Below are 14,770 nucleotides of genomic sequence, written 5' to 3'. Positions count from 1 at the left end.
TATCAATCCCATCTCTTCCCAGGTGAAGGAAGATTTGTAACATGGCAAATGTCCAAAGCCTCGGCCTACAAGGCAGGAATTTCCAAGGGTCTCCTGGCACAAGTAGTTATTAACTGTGTAAATTTACTGTATTATGTATGTCTTAATGATTTTACATTCTTTTTAGTCTCTGTTATAATCAAACAATCAGAATATCTATTGATTTGAATCTTAAGTTCTATATTCTTAGGATTTCCAAACTATTTAGTCATTAAACAAAAACACTTTTGACTCCTTGCATGGTTAGGATAAGAACTTAGGCCTTAGATAATATTTTTTGCCACACAGCTTAAATATTTAGTTAAAGATTATACACCTTTAAAAAAATACTATCACAAATGGAAAGCATTTACTTCTTATTTGAAAAGATTTTACAGATTAATCAACTGGAATACATAGTATATCATGTATAATTGGTTTCTTAGCACTTGTTGTTGAAGATCTGTTGGTTGGTTACTAGAAAAGAAGCCCTGAGAGGGCAGATTGTGGTCAGATTCGGATGTCAGTAACAAAGTCACAAGATAATCAAACATGGATTAAGAATTTTGACTAAGTTCTTCAACAGAATTTTTCCTTAATGATACATATTTTTAAAGTCTTTAAATTTCAGTTTTTGCTTTATTTTTCCTAAAATGAGGAATCATTCTTAAACAGTTTAGAAAACCATGTTGATAAATTTTAATATTCTCTTCCAGAACAGAAGAGTCTGTTTTCTCCAAAGGAGTGGTAAGATTTGTTTGCATCCATTGTAATATACACACAGCCACTGTCAATAAATACAGCTGTTGATTTTGCTATATATGTATTTCTGCATATATTTTAATCTGTAGGATCTGTTGGAGAATGGTTTATTGAGAATAGAAGACAACAGTCTACTTCACCAGTACTTAGAAATCAAGAGCTTTCTTACTGTACCTCAGGTAAGTGAAATGTGTATTCTAATTTTGTTAAAGCCCCTTCTTTTTCTAAATTTAAATAAAGGTCTTTTCAAACTCCTCCCCTACTTTCTCTTCTTCATATCCTTTGGAATCTCTGGTGCCACGTTACCAGTAAAACTTGGTGTGATGGTGGAAGTGTTCTAGCTTTGACACAGTATGGAAGCTACTAGCCATACTGAGCACTTGAAATGTGGCTAAAGTTGATTAAGGAACTGAATTTTTAATTTAATTTAAATTATTTTAAACTTAAATAGCTATATGTGGCTAATGACTATCATAGTTGATAGCATAACACCTAGTGCAAAAACATAATTTCCTTCTTTAACACTTTGTTTCTGTAGGGATGTTACTATAGAAACCTTAGAAATGAAGTTCCTTTACTTGTAACTCAAGTCTTAAGGACTCCGTCAAGGCATGCATGGACTCGTTACTTCCTCCTGTGATTTTATTTTACTTCATACTACTTATTAGTTATCATTAGCCAAGTGGGTCTTAAGATGTTGATGTATAAACGTGTTTTTCCACTATTTAAATAGAAAAATGTGGCTATTGTTACTAAATTAACACTGATTATTTTTAATGAATTGATTATATTTTTGCATGTCTGATTTCATTTTTTGCCACTCTAGACAGAATTGTAAATTACAGTTGACTTCTAAATTTACACTTTGTAACACCCCACTCAGTTTTAATTACAAAATGGATGGAACTTAGCTTCCTTTGATGTAACAGTGGAATGAAAGGCTCAGGGAGGGGCACCTGGGTGCTCAGTTGGCTTTTAGCTCAGGTCATGAACTCAGGCTCCTGGGATGGATCCCCACATCTGGCTTCCTGCTCAGTGTGGAGTCTGCTTGTCCCTCTCCCTCTGCCCCCATCCCCAACCTCTGCCTCAAGCCATGTTCCTCTCTCTCTTCCTTCAAATAAATAAAATCGTTAAAAAAAAAAGAAGAAGAAGAAGAATAAAGAGGCTCAGGGAAAAATTTACATAATCTTTTTTTTTTTTTTTTAAGATTTATTTATTTATTTATTTGACAGACAGAGATCACCAGTAGGCAGAGAGGCAGGCAGAGAGAGAGGAAGGGATGGGGGGGGGGGTTCAATCCCAGGACCCTGGGATCATGATCGGAGCCGAAGGCAGAGGCTTTAACCCACTGAACCACCCAGGTGCCCCAAATTTACTTAATTTTAAAATATCCTATCTTCACTTACAAAATTTTAGTATCCACCATTGATACTATAGTTGCCTGTTGTCAGTATAATCTATTAACATCTGAATTTTATTTTTTATTTCCAGGGCTTAGTCAAAGTAATGACACTTTGCCCCATTGAGACATTGGTATGTAAATGTTTTGGGACTAAATAATAATGAATTACAGTGAGCAAATTTAATGAATAATTTATAATTGACTCTTGAGCACAGGGATTAGGGATGCTAACCTCCAGCACAGTCAAAAAGCCACATAAAACTTTTGACTCCCTAAAGATTTAATTACTAGTAGCCTCCTATTGACCAGAAACCTTACTGATAACAAAATAGTTGATTAACATATAGTTTGTCTGTTAGATGTATTGTATACTATATGCATATAATAAATTAAGCTAGAGAAAAGAAAATGTTAAGAACATTAAAAGAAAAACACAAGGAAAAAACATATACAGTACTATACTGTATCTGTTGAAAAAATCCACTTATAAGTGGACCTGCACATTTCAAACTCCTGGTATTCAAGAGTCAACTATAATCTTCACCTTATGTAACAATATTATTTGTTTTATTTTAGAGAAAAAAGAGTTTAGCTATGCTTCAACTGTATATTAACAAGTTGGATTCACAAGGCAAATATACATTATTTAGGTATGTATCAAGAATGGTTTTCAAGTGTGTAGCTGATTAAACACCGAATTAATGCTATTTAATTATTCCAGGTTATAGTAATTAAATATGTTTTACATTTAAGTCGACTCTATTTGGAAGCCTTATAATAAATTCTCTTATCCCTATAGGTAAAGAAGGGTTAGTCAAATATTATGGATACATATTATATGAAAATATATTATCATATACATATTATATGAAAAATAGTATTTCATTTTAACTAATTGACATATTCAAAAATTTAAAAACTAAAGAGAGATTACATAAGAGATTGATAAGGCTCCTGCTATAACTTTACATGTCCATAATCTCCATTATTCACTGTTGAAATTAATTGCTCTGGAGTTATAACTTTGATAGGCTATTTACTGTAAGTTAATAGAGTTTATTAATAGTGCTATTTAAAGGGGAAAAAGATTCTAGCAACTTTCTGAGTTAAAGAGCAGCAGACCTTTGTGTAAAGCAAATGCAGACTGTATGCATCACACAGTCTCTGTTACAACTACTCAACTTTGTCTTTGTAGTAGGGGAATGGATGTGTTCCAATAAAACAAAACAGGCACTAGGCTGAATTTGGCCTGCAGAACTAGTTTGTTGACACACCTGGTATAAATAAAAATGAGTTAAAAATAGATTTGGGCAACGTCAAAGTGCCAAGAACTCTTTTTTAAGGATTGGCCAATATTAGCACCCTTGATCCCATCTTTACTTCTATTAATAAGACTTAGACCGGGTTTATGAAATTTTAATTTGATACTTAGGTCTTATACCAGCTTTCCGGTTCTTATCTACCTATATTCCTACCAGGAGATCCCCCTTTCTTAAGCCAGTCATACTAAGTTTCCTTTTATTGTAATTAAGTTAGTCTAACAAGACTAATCTACTTGCACAGGGAGTAATTTGGGGAGTTTTTAGGCTATTTTACTAGTGTCCATTTTTGCTGTGTCAAGTCATTGCAACTGTATGCACAAAAGATTCACATTTGGTTTAATAGAAATTTATTGTTGGAAATCTCCAGTTAAAATAGAATTTGCTGGTTAGGGCAAGAACCACAAGTGACTTGGTAATTGATTGATCACCTTGCTGTCTTCACCGATTGCTTTATTTCTAGAAATAACACATGGCCCATTTGAATTTCTAAAATTTTCATCATCATTTAAGTATAATGCAGCTGAATATAAATTCAAATGTATTAAAATTTTGCTTTTAAGGTGCTTATTGAATACAAGCAATCATTCAGGTGTGGAGGCTTTCATTATTCAGAATATCAAAAATCAAATTGATGTGTCATTAAAGGTAAGAGCATAAAGTTTTCATTATCTTTTTTACTTTGTAGGCTATATTGATTCATTTGTAGGATATATTAATGTGGACTTTTTCTTGTGGACTTTTTCTATATCTATTAGGGCATATTTTTTCACTATTTCTATTTTTTAAAAACCTGGATTTTGAAATTTTGTTAACTGTATATTGAAATAGTATTAATTCTTTGAGCTGAGACTATGACTTCATTTCACTCTATACTTCTGAAGTATTATTGGAAATTTAAGTCTACTCTGTTTATGAATAGTAATTCTATAGTAAAAACAGAAAGAGGGTTTCAGTGCTTTTAAACTGGCATCTTGTTCCTAGTGTCTAGAAAAGTGTGAAAGAATGGAAATGAAATGTTAAGAACTATTTTTTAAATGTGTAATTTTTTTTATAGTATAAAGGTATCAGAAGAACAACATGAGTTAATCAACTATTATTTAAAACCCTTCCCAATTTTTATTTTGCTTTTTCAGAGAACACATAACAACAAATGGTTTACAGGCCCACAGCTGATTTCACTTCTAGATTTGGTACTCTTTCTCCCAGAGGGTGCAGAAACAGATTTACTCCAAAACTCAGATAGGTAAGGTAACCATTACTAAGGTTCACATAGTAAATTCACAGTAAAATGTGAAACCCCTGTTTAGTGAACCTAAAAAAATAAAATGTATTTTCCTGTTATTTTATGAACTATGGCTATTTCATAAAACTACATAAAGATTTTCATATTTAGGTAATCAGATGCTATGTAAAAACAAAATTAAAAATTCTTCTTTCCAAAAGTATGATTAACAGAATGATTTTATACCTGTGATGTGCCCTGCATAATATACAAGTCATAGGGATTTGCAACTATAGCATTGTTGACTAAAAACTAAGAATTTCATGTATATAACATTTGGTTTGGGTTTTATTGTTTTGTTTTCTAGGACATCTAATTTTAAGTAAATTTTACTTTCTTACTTTTTACTAATTTTACTTTCAGTCTACTAGCATGGATGATGAGCAGTGGTTGTAAGCTTTTATAAAAGGAATCTTAAAATTCAGGCAGTAAGAGATGTTACCTTCAAGTATGAAAGATAACAATTTTCACAATTGCATTTTGTGAACTTGGAGAACAAGAGTGACAATTACTACTCCAAAAGATTTAAGAGGAGTAATTTCTAATGGCAAACACAATTGTAAAAATATACCCTAAGTTTTAACTTATTTTATTCATTGAAATTGCTGATTATATAAAACTGTACTGTAAGTAACAGATTGTATATTTTTAATTAACAGGATAATGGCTTCATTAAATTTATTGAGATATTTGGTTATCAAAGATAATGAAAAAGACAATCAAGTAAGTGAGTTTGTTTTTTTTTTTTTTAAAGAAACAGTATATTCCAAGTGCACAAGCCATTATTTAATATCTTACCCAGCTACAAAGGCTAGGAGAAGTACCAGCAGTTATTCTAAAACCTGAACTCCCAGGAGCCCTTACCACCCACACCCAGCTTCCCTTTCCTTTTCTTATTGAACCTCTGCCATCTTGCTGCAAGCATTATATGTAGATATGTTGGATATGTTAGATATACGTTATGTTATACGTTATGTTATATATGTTAGATATGTAGATATGTTGCATATGTTAGATATACATAGATATGTTGCAGGTCCTGAGTTAACTAAATTTTTGGAGTGTGCATATGTTTGGGTGTCTATTTAATTGCCTCCACCAGTAAGTCATGATTTACGTATAAGCTGTCTAAAATAAAATTGGCTGATAACTTGATATCCCCTCACCAGATATGACTAATTTGAAGCATTTTCAGCACTAAAACTGAAATCTGTTAATATCACCTTCTGGATAATGTGTAGGAAGTTTATTGTTTTTTTCTTAATAGTGCATCATTAGAGGTATTCAGTGAAGACAAAACTATTTGAGGGAGATTTGTCATACAGTAAAATTAGATTTGCTTTTTATCTTCTTTCTTTCTACCGATTTTCTATTCTAATAGTTGCTCTCCCATAATGCGTCATCTCTATTAACTATAATTGAATCACATATGTAGTTAATCTGCTTTTTGGGTTTTTTTTTTTAAAGAAAATAATTTAAAAAATGAAAGTATTTTTCCACGGGGCTTGAGCTTACCATCCTGAAGTCAAGTGGACCTGAGCTGAATCAGAAGTTGGGACACTTGACAGACTGAGGCACCCAGGAGCCCCTGACTTTTATATAAGGATGCCAAAGAGCTTTTTTTTTTTTCTTAAAGATTTTATTTATTTATTTCACAGAGAGAGAGAGAGATCACAAGTAGTCAGACGGTAGGGAGCAGGGGGTGGGGGAAGCAGGCTCCCTGCCGAGCAGAGAGCCAATGTGGGGCATGATCCTAGGACCCTGAGATATGACCTGAGCTGAAGGCAGAGGCTTAACCCACTGAGCCACCCAGGCACCCGATGCCAAAGAGCTTTTTAAAAGAAAATTTAAACATGATTTGGAATGAAAAGTTTATAAGAAAAGTAGCAGTTTCCTTCCCTTTTGACTGAATTTAGTAGATTCAGTGAACTGACCTCCTGTTTATCCCTCCTCAATCAAAAAGTTATTTGCTACTATTGACTAGTGCTTATTCTTCCCCAGCATCTTATTGTGAAGCTTTTTAAACATACAACCAAGTTGAAGATAATTTTACAGTGATCCCTCACTGATTTACCCACCACCAAGTTGCTACCATTAACATTTTAGTCTACTTTTGTCATATATCCATCTTACTACCTTCTGTTTACCAGTGTCTTATTTGTAAACTACTAAGAGCGTACTTCCCCTAAATATTTCAGTAAACAGTTAAATAGGTCTGTAGTTTTTCTGAGATTACATGAAATGCATAGATTTTAAGTGTATATCTCTGAGTTTCAAAACTGGATAGATCTGTTATCCAAATCTTTATCAAATACAAAATATTGGTACGCTGTGTCCTTTTCAACTTACTTTATTTTTTAATTTTTTAGATAATGTAGGCATTGAAAGGATCTTTAACTTGCACAAGGGCACATACCTAGTAAGTGGTAGAGATAGCTATGACTTTAGGCAGTGGCCAGAACCTTTGAATCACAAAGTATATCCTGACTCCTAAAGGAGCTTCTGGTAAAAAAAAAAAAAAAGAAAAGATGGTAAGTGAAATTCAACAACAGTGGAGGCCCTGAGGCTTTAGGAAGGTGTCCTTGGAGTAAGGTATGAGTTTACCTTTTTAGTAATCTAGAAAGGCTGTACCTATAAATGATCTGATTTTTGATTAAGAGTGATTAATTTATTAGGTAAGGAACACAGTGTGCTACAGAGGCAGCAAATGGGACTCTGCCCAGAGAGGGAAGGCAGAGCAGTTTAGGATTGTGGAATATCTCCTATTATATCCACAGATGCCTTACTTATATTTGGCTCAAATGCTGTATGGTAAAGAAAAGGATATAACCAGTTTATAAGATCATTTTCTTATTTAATAGTTTAACAAAATTTCCTAGGGAGGTGCTTATATGGCTTAGTCTGTTGAGCATCTGTCTTCAGCTCAGGTGATGATCCCAGGGTCCTGGGATTGAGCCCCGAGTGTAGGGAGCCTACTTCTCCCACTCTCCTCTGCTTGTGCTCTCTCACTCTTTCTCTCAAATAAATAAAGTCTTTTAAAAAAAATTTCTTGGGAATCAAATATTCCAAAGTATTACTATGCAAGTTACCGTATGAATTCTTATACTGAGGAGATTAGGGGGGAAAATGAGTGCAAGATGGCAACCTGGTATGTTTGAGACATCTTAAGAACCTATTTGTTCATCACAGAAACATTTCTCCCAAGTGCAGTTTTAACAGGTCATATAGACAGATACATGAAAGGTAAATCTGTTTGCTATGGTTAATCAAAAAAATGAGTTTCTGCATTTTACAAAGTTTGATTAAAGAAGAAACAAAATAATACCCTATTGAGGCTGAATTATGGGTAGTTTTATTCAAAGACTCCTACTAGTACTTTTGTTTGTTTTAAGATTTGAGAGAGAGTGTGAGCCTGGGGGTGGGAGCACAAAGAGAGGCAAAAGGAGAAAGAGAGAATCTCCAGCCAATTCCTTGCTGAGGAGGGAGCCTGCCACAGGACCCTGAGATCATGACCTGAAATCAAGAGTCAGATGCTCAGGGCACCTGGGTGGCTCAGGTAGTTGAACATCTGCCTTCAGCTCAGGTCATGATCTTGGAGTCCTGGGATCAAGCACTGCATCGGGCTCTCAGCTCAGTGGGGAATCTGCTTTTCCCTCTGCTTCCTCCACAGTACTCTCTCACTCACTCTCTTTCTCTCAAATAAATAAATTCTAAAAAAAAAAGTAAAAGTCAGATGCTCAACCGAGTAAGCCAACAACCAGGTACCCTTTACCAGTACCTATTTTTGACCAGTTAAGCATGCTGAGAAGTGAACTAGTCAGATGAAAAGCTGAAAAGGAATCAGAAGGTATACAGGGAAATTAAGAACAGGATCATTTAAGTACAAAACAAAATGATTCATAATTGAATAATAATCCATTTCTTTTCCTGCTATTTTGGGTGGCTGTGAGCTGATTTAGTCTTTTCAAAAGTCATTTTCCTTTTCATCCTATTTCTCTTCACCCTATTATCTCTGCATAAGTTATAGGTACCTTCTCCCACACTTCAGCTTCACAAAACTGTTCTTGAACCTCCATCTGTACTGGTAAAACCAACTTAGTTTTTATACCTAGTGTTCTGTTTGGTATCTTTATTTATTTATTTATTTTGATAAGTATCTTTAAATGTTAATTGTTTTGAATTACAGTAATTTATTCTAATACATAGCCCATAATAATTTTATCACTCACCTTCTATCCTTTCTACTTACATACGTTCCCATCTGCCTGCTTACCCATTTTTGCCCTAAATGATATTGTAGTATGTTGACTGAGTAGGGTCAGGGAAGTCACGGAAGATTATAAAGGCCACAAGTACCAGGAATTTTTAAAAACTGAGTTATGTAATGTATGCAGATTTGCTTTTCATTTAGGAAAAATACTATATCTGGCATATATATACATATATATATAATTCCGTATCATCCATATTTTGGGTTTTCATTTATTGAAACATATGCTTTGTATATTATTTGCAGAGCCAGATGACTTCAGTGATACACATTCCTTATTATTGCAATATTAATAATGGAAATAATAGTTCTGTAGCATTACTTCATAAATAAGAATCCTTTCCAAATAAGGAGGAGGAAAATTGGGTGTTAATTCATTTCCTTCTTTTATTTCCTCATTATCATGATTAACTATCTTTTGCGAGGTCCCTGTCTGTTTTGGCAACAAATTTCATTAGATTTCAGAATTACTTAGTCTTCCTTTTTTTTTTTTTTTTTTTAAGATTTTATTTATTTGACAGAGTGAGAGAGATCACAAGTAGACAGAGAGGCAGGCGGGTGGGGGTGTGTGGCAAGCAGTCCCCACTGAGCAGGGACCCGATGTGGGGCTTGATCCCAGGCAAGGGCAGAGGCTTAACCCACAGAGCGATCCAGGCGCCCCTAGTCTTCCTTTTTTTGAGACAGGCTTCAGTGGTGCATTTTGAGTTATATAGGTCAGCTTTAAAACTGAAAAAACTTTCATTACTACATAAGTGAGTCTACTTGGGAAAAATTAAAAGCAAGCATTTGTGAAAACTTCACATTTTTATTTTTATCCTTATAACTACTTTTTTTGATTCTTAAGTTACTTTTTCTAGACACTGAATATAAATCTTAAAATGATTTTCTTTGTAGTATTTTTTAAAGATCTAGTAAACTTATTATAAGAGAAAATTTATTTCCACAGCTTCTACACTCCTACATGCTTCTAAAATTATTACAGTTCATCATATGGAAGATTTGTAGAATTATGCTGAATAGAATGCACAACAGATTTTCTGTAACCTAATTTTGCCACAATTTTATTGCCTTATAAGTTTTAGGATTATGGGCCATATATTAGATTATTGTCATTAAAAACAACTAAGCTCTTAGGTTGCCTGGGTGCCTCAGTCAGTCAAGCCTCCAACTCTTGGTTTTGGCTCAGGTCATAATCTAAGCGTCATGAGATCAAACCTCTCACTGGGCTCCATGCTCAGCACAGAGTCTCACTGAAATTCTCTCTCCCTCTCCCTCTGCTCCTTCTCCCACTTGCCTATTCTCTCTCCCTCTCTTCTCTAAAATAAACAAAATCTATAAAAAACAAAAACAAGGGGCACCTGGGTGGATCAATTAAGCATCTGTCTTCAGCTCAGGTCATGATCTCAAAGTCCTAGGATTGAACCCTGAGTTCAGCTCCCTCCCCCACTCATGCTTGCTCTCTCTTTCTCAAATAAGTAAAATACTTATTTAGTAGCCATATCTGAATATTTAAAATGTGAATTTAAAAAATTTTTAATTAAAAATTCATTTTCTCCGAGATGGGACTGGGGAGGGCGATAAACCATTAGCGACTCTTAATCTGAGGAAACAAACTGAGGGTTGTTGGGGGGTGGAGGGCAGGGATAGGGTGGCTGGGTTATGGACATTACAGAGAGTATGTGCTATGGTGAGTGCTATGAATCGTGTAAGACTGATTCCCGACATGTACCCCTGAAGCAAAAAATACATTATATGTTAATTAAATAGATAAATTCATATCGTGAAAAAAAATTCAGTTTCTCATTGGCATTGGATGTGGCCATTTTAGATTTCTGTAACTTCACATATATTCCTAATGAGAATCACCTGGGTATTTGTTCTTTTATGCATATAAATGCAAATTTCTGGGGTTAGCCCTAAATCTACTCAGTCTCCAAGTAAAGCACAGAAATCTACATTTTTAACTAACACAGTGAAGTTTGAGAACCTCTATATAATTATGAATAAAATCTATTTTATGAGATGTTTGTATACAAGGTAAAAAAATATTAACTATTTAAAACTGAATAATTAAAAGTTGATTACAAAATAGGTTTTCAAGTGGTCCACTTCTAGTTAAGGATAATTGGGTTCCTAAGTTTCCCTTTTTTTACCTAAGATATTTTCCTTTGTAAATAGAGTATCTGGTAACTTAGTACTACTACTGAAATTTTATCTTTCCTCTTCTATCTCCTCCTTCTCTCTCTTTATCCCCAATTCTCTCTCCTCCTTTCTCCCCTACCTTCAGCTCCTCCCCTCCCATTTTCCTTTCTTCCTAATAAAATTAAGACTTTATGACACTCTTTCTTTAAGTATATAGGAGGAAATACTCTTGGAGTAAAAGCTTAAAATATGGATGACAGAATAACCTTAAGCTGTTTTAGGTAAAATCTCTGTCTACACTGATCACCAGGAAGTTCATAACAAATTTGTGTTAGAAATATTTCCATCAGGGCGCCTGGGTGGCTCAGTCAGTTAAGCAGCTGTCTTCGGCTCAGGTCATGATTCCAGGATCCTGGGACCAAGCCCTGCATCGGGCTCCCTGCTCAGGGAGAAGCCTGCTTCTCCCTCCTCTGCTTGTAGCTCCCCCTACTTGTGCTCTCTCTGTCAAATAAATAAATAAAATCTTTTTTTCTTTTTTCTTTTTTTTAATTTATTTTCAGCATAACAGTATTCATTATTTTTGCACCACACCCAGTGCTCCATGCAATCCGTGCCCTAATACCCACCACCTGGTTCCCCCAACCTAACACCCCCACCACTTCAAACCCCTTAGATTGTTTTTCAGAGTCCATAGTCTCTCATGGTTCACCTCCCCTTCCAATTTACCCCAACTCCCTTCTCCTCTCTAACTCTTAAGAAAAAGAGAGAGAAAAATGTTTCCATCAAGAGGGAAGGAAGGAAAGGAATCCTCTAAAACTAGATCTATAACAAGGATATCAATTCAAAGGTCATGAGTTGAAGGAATATATAATGTAGTCATTATAGGGATGGTTTTTACAGGGAAAGAAATGTCTCATCATATGGATTATTCTCAAATAATTTTCTCATGAATGAAACTTGTAAGCTATAGATCTCAAAATTAGGAGCTGTCCAAATGGTGTATTAATAATGAGTACACTGTCCAAAGTACATTTTTGTTTTTATTGGTATTCACATAAAATAACCAGATGTAATGAATGTATTAAACAGGAAACTGTCTTTAAAGGCAAGATCAGATTTTATTTTTGTTTCTCTAACTCTTAACATGGGTTTAATAATAGTAGGCAATCAAGAAATGTTGAGCCAAAAAACTAATTCTTTCATTAATTCTTCTGAATAGACTGGATTATGGACAGAACTTGGAAAGATTGAGAATAATTTCTTAAAGCCACTCCATACAGGACTTAATATGTCAAAAGCACATTATGAAGCAGAAATTAAAAACAGCCAAGAAAATAGCCAAGGTTGGTAATGTGCATTTTTATTTTTGGATAGTTCTAGAAGTTAGTCAACTTTTAGAACTGTCAGTTATATTCAAAATAAAGAACTTTTTCATCTCATACTTGTTTATTTTCTAACAAACAAGGAAACATGACAGCTAAGTTATTTATAATTAAAATTATTTTTAGCAGATCTGTAAGCCAGTTAACACTGAAATTAGGTTAACAAAGATTTAAACCAAATTGAAGCATATTCTAGTTTAAAACCAGATTAAAATCAAATTCTGATTAAGAATCTAATTATATTACAAGTATTTCTGTTTGGATATTACACTAACTTGGGTATGGCTCTGTCCATCCTCACCCTCAAGTAAATCTGTGCAAATTACAAAAAAGAATCTTAGATCCAGAATTACTTTTTAAAATCAGCAAACAATTCTATAATAATCTTTTGCTCTTTTCTGTATAGCTATGGGGTATTTCTTAAAGGCATTACTAGAAATTTTTTTTTTTTTTTTTACTGTAATGGGTATAATAATGAAAGTAGCTTATAAGTTCATTATTGAAATCTGGGAGTTGTTTTCAATGGTTAAATGTGACACCTGATTTTTTTTCTTCTCTTACAGAAGTCCAAAAGTCTAAAGATCTTTGTTCTGTAACTGTAGGTGGAGAAGAGATCCCTAATATGCCTCCTGAAATGCAGCTTAAGGTAGATCTGAAATTTTCCTAAGTTATATCCAGCTGAAGACTTTTGTTTTTTTTTTTTTTTTTTTGCTCTAACAGCAACATTAATATAATACTAATTTCCCTTGGCACTGCAGGTCCTACATTCAGCTCTTTTCACATTTGATTTGATTGAAAGTGTTCTGGCTCGAGTAGAAGAACTCATTGAAATAAAAACAAAGTCTACCCCTGAAGAAAATATTGGGATAAAGTGAAACCTGCATTTCCTAAATAAAAACTAGTAAAATACTTTATTTTCCCTTATGATTATTTAATACCTTTATAAAGACTTTTCTGTAAAATACTGCTAGAAAAATAAATGTAGCTTTTCCCATTTACTAGTTTCTGTGATGACACATTACGGGTCAGTAGTAGTCTTTGGTTTTAAAAAGATAATCCACATGGTAAATAATGCCCATGTATGTATTTTGAATCCTACTTAGTTGGAAATCTAATACAAACTAATAATATTCTATTATAATCTTATAAAATATAGTTGTATTGCCTTCCTTCATATAGTTGTAGTGAGTTTATAAATACATTTTACACTTTATGTTCCAATTAGCTACCCTCTTATACTTCAGAATTCCTGGTGTCAAATAGGAATATCATACCATTGCAAAAGTGTACAGAGAGGTTTTCAATTAGGCCAGCTGGTTACTTCTCTTAATTTCTCTTTTTTCCCCTACCTCAAAAGTCTTATCTGGCACAGTCCCATCACCACCTGTCTAGCAGCAGTTATAATATGAACACATCTGCAAACATTAATTTTAGAAATACTGGCAGCCCTTGTGGAAAAGTTAAAAAGTGTACATGACTTTTCCTTTAGTCTAAGGGGCTAGTTAGAAAATGCTGTGTTTTTATTTTGTAGTAAATATTTTCCTTCCAACTTAACTTGTATCACCAAGAAACTGCATCTGAGTTTTATAATATGTGTATGTGCCAATTTTTTCTAAACATTATTAAAGGAATTACTCAACAAAGCTGAAAATCATTTTTAATCATATATATTTTATTCTTTTAGATTAAAAAATCTTTAAATATATATTTGAACATTTTAATTTAACTGGTCTAATTATTTTAACATTCTTCCAAAAGAACTTGTGTAATTGCTGTTCTAATTTGGGTTACAGGAATCACTACTCAGCTTTAACTTTTGAAGTGTTTTCCAAACAGGACTTTGCTCAATGATGTAAGCCTCAGTTGTTATCATTCTATAGTAAATGCTATCTGTGTATGGTTTGGAGGCAGTCTGTAAGAAGTCATAAACATGCAACATTACTTATAGAAATAAGTATTTTTTATATTAGGATCATTTTATAATAACCATTTTATAATTTCATATAAAAAACTTTCACTTATTCAACAAGTATCTAATCACCTTCTTTGTGCTTAAATACTACATGTGAGTTAATTATGAGTAACAGAAAAATGCTTGGCCTTTGTCTTTAAGGAATTTCAAACAAGCCAAAAGTAGAATACTTTAAGAACTGCTTTAATATGGAGATCTCTTCCAAGTATAAGAGTAAA

The 14,770-nt window shown here is 33.6% G+C and overlaps 2 protein-coding genes across 3 annotated transcripts in view; one reads left to right on the top strand and one right to left on the bottom strand.

Moving 5' to 3' along the window:
• Nucleotides 1-13,578, top strand: part of GLMN (glomulin, FKBP associated protein) — a 34,521-nt gene extending 20,943 nt beyond the window's left edge. For both annotated transcript variants that reach the window (XM_059138053.1, XM_059138054.1), the window contains exons 10-19: nt 735-765; nt 870-959; nt 2,272-2,313; nt 2,759-2,832; nt 4,065-4,149; nt 4,638-4,747; nt 5,446-5,509; nt 12,418-12,541; nt 13,144-13,226; nt 13,339-13,578. In XM_059138053.1, coding sequence (XP_058994036.1) covers nt 735-765; nt 870-959; nt 2,272-2,313; nt 2,759-2,832; nt 4,065-4,149; nt 4,638-4,747; nt 5,446-5,509; nt 12,418-12,541; nt 13,144-13,226; nt 13,339-13,455 — 820 coding nt within the window. In that variant the 3' untranslated portion in view covers nt 13,456-13,578. The remainder of the gene's footprint in view (nt 1-734; nt 766-869; nt 960-2,271; nt 2,314-2,758; nt 2,833-4,064; nt 4,150-4,637; nt 4,748-5,445; nt 5,510-12,417; nt 12,542-13,143; nt 13,227-13,338) is intronic.
• Nucleotides 13,579-14,311: 733 nt separating this feature from the next.
• C10H1orf146 (chromosome 10 C1orf146 homolog) overlaps nt 14,312-14,770 on the bottom strand; it is a 32,780-nt gene continuing 32,321 nt past the window's right edge. Inside the window, exon 6 of the mRNA XM_059138055.1 lies at nt 14,312-14,492. Coding sequence (XP_058994038.1) covers nt 14,358-14,492 — 135 coding nt within the window. The 3' untranslated portion in view covers nt 14,312-14,357. The remainder of the gene's footprint in view (nt 14,493-14,770) is intronic.

Source organism: Mustela lutreola, chromosome 10, assembly GCF_030435805.1.
Source record: "Mustela lutreola isolate mMusLut2 chromosome 10, mMusLut2.pri, whole genome shotgun sequence".
Classification (NCBI taxonomy): Eukaryota; Metazoa; Chordata; class Mammalia; order Carnivora; family Mustelidae; genus Mustela; species Mustela lutreola.
This window is presented reverse-complemented; position numbering and strand designations above follow the sequence as displayed.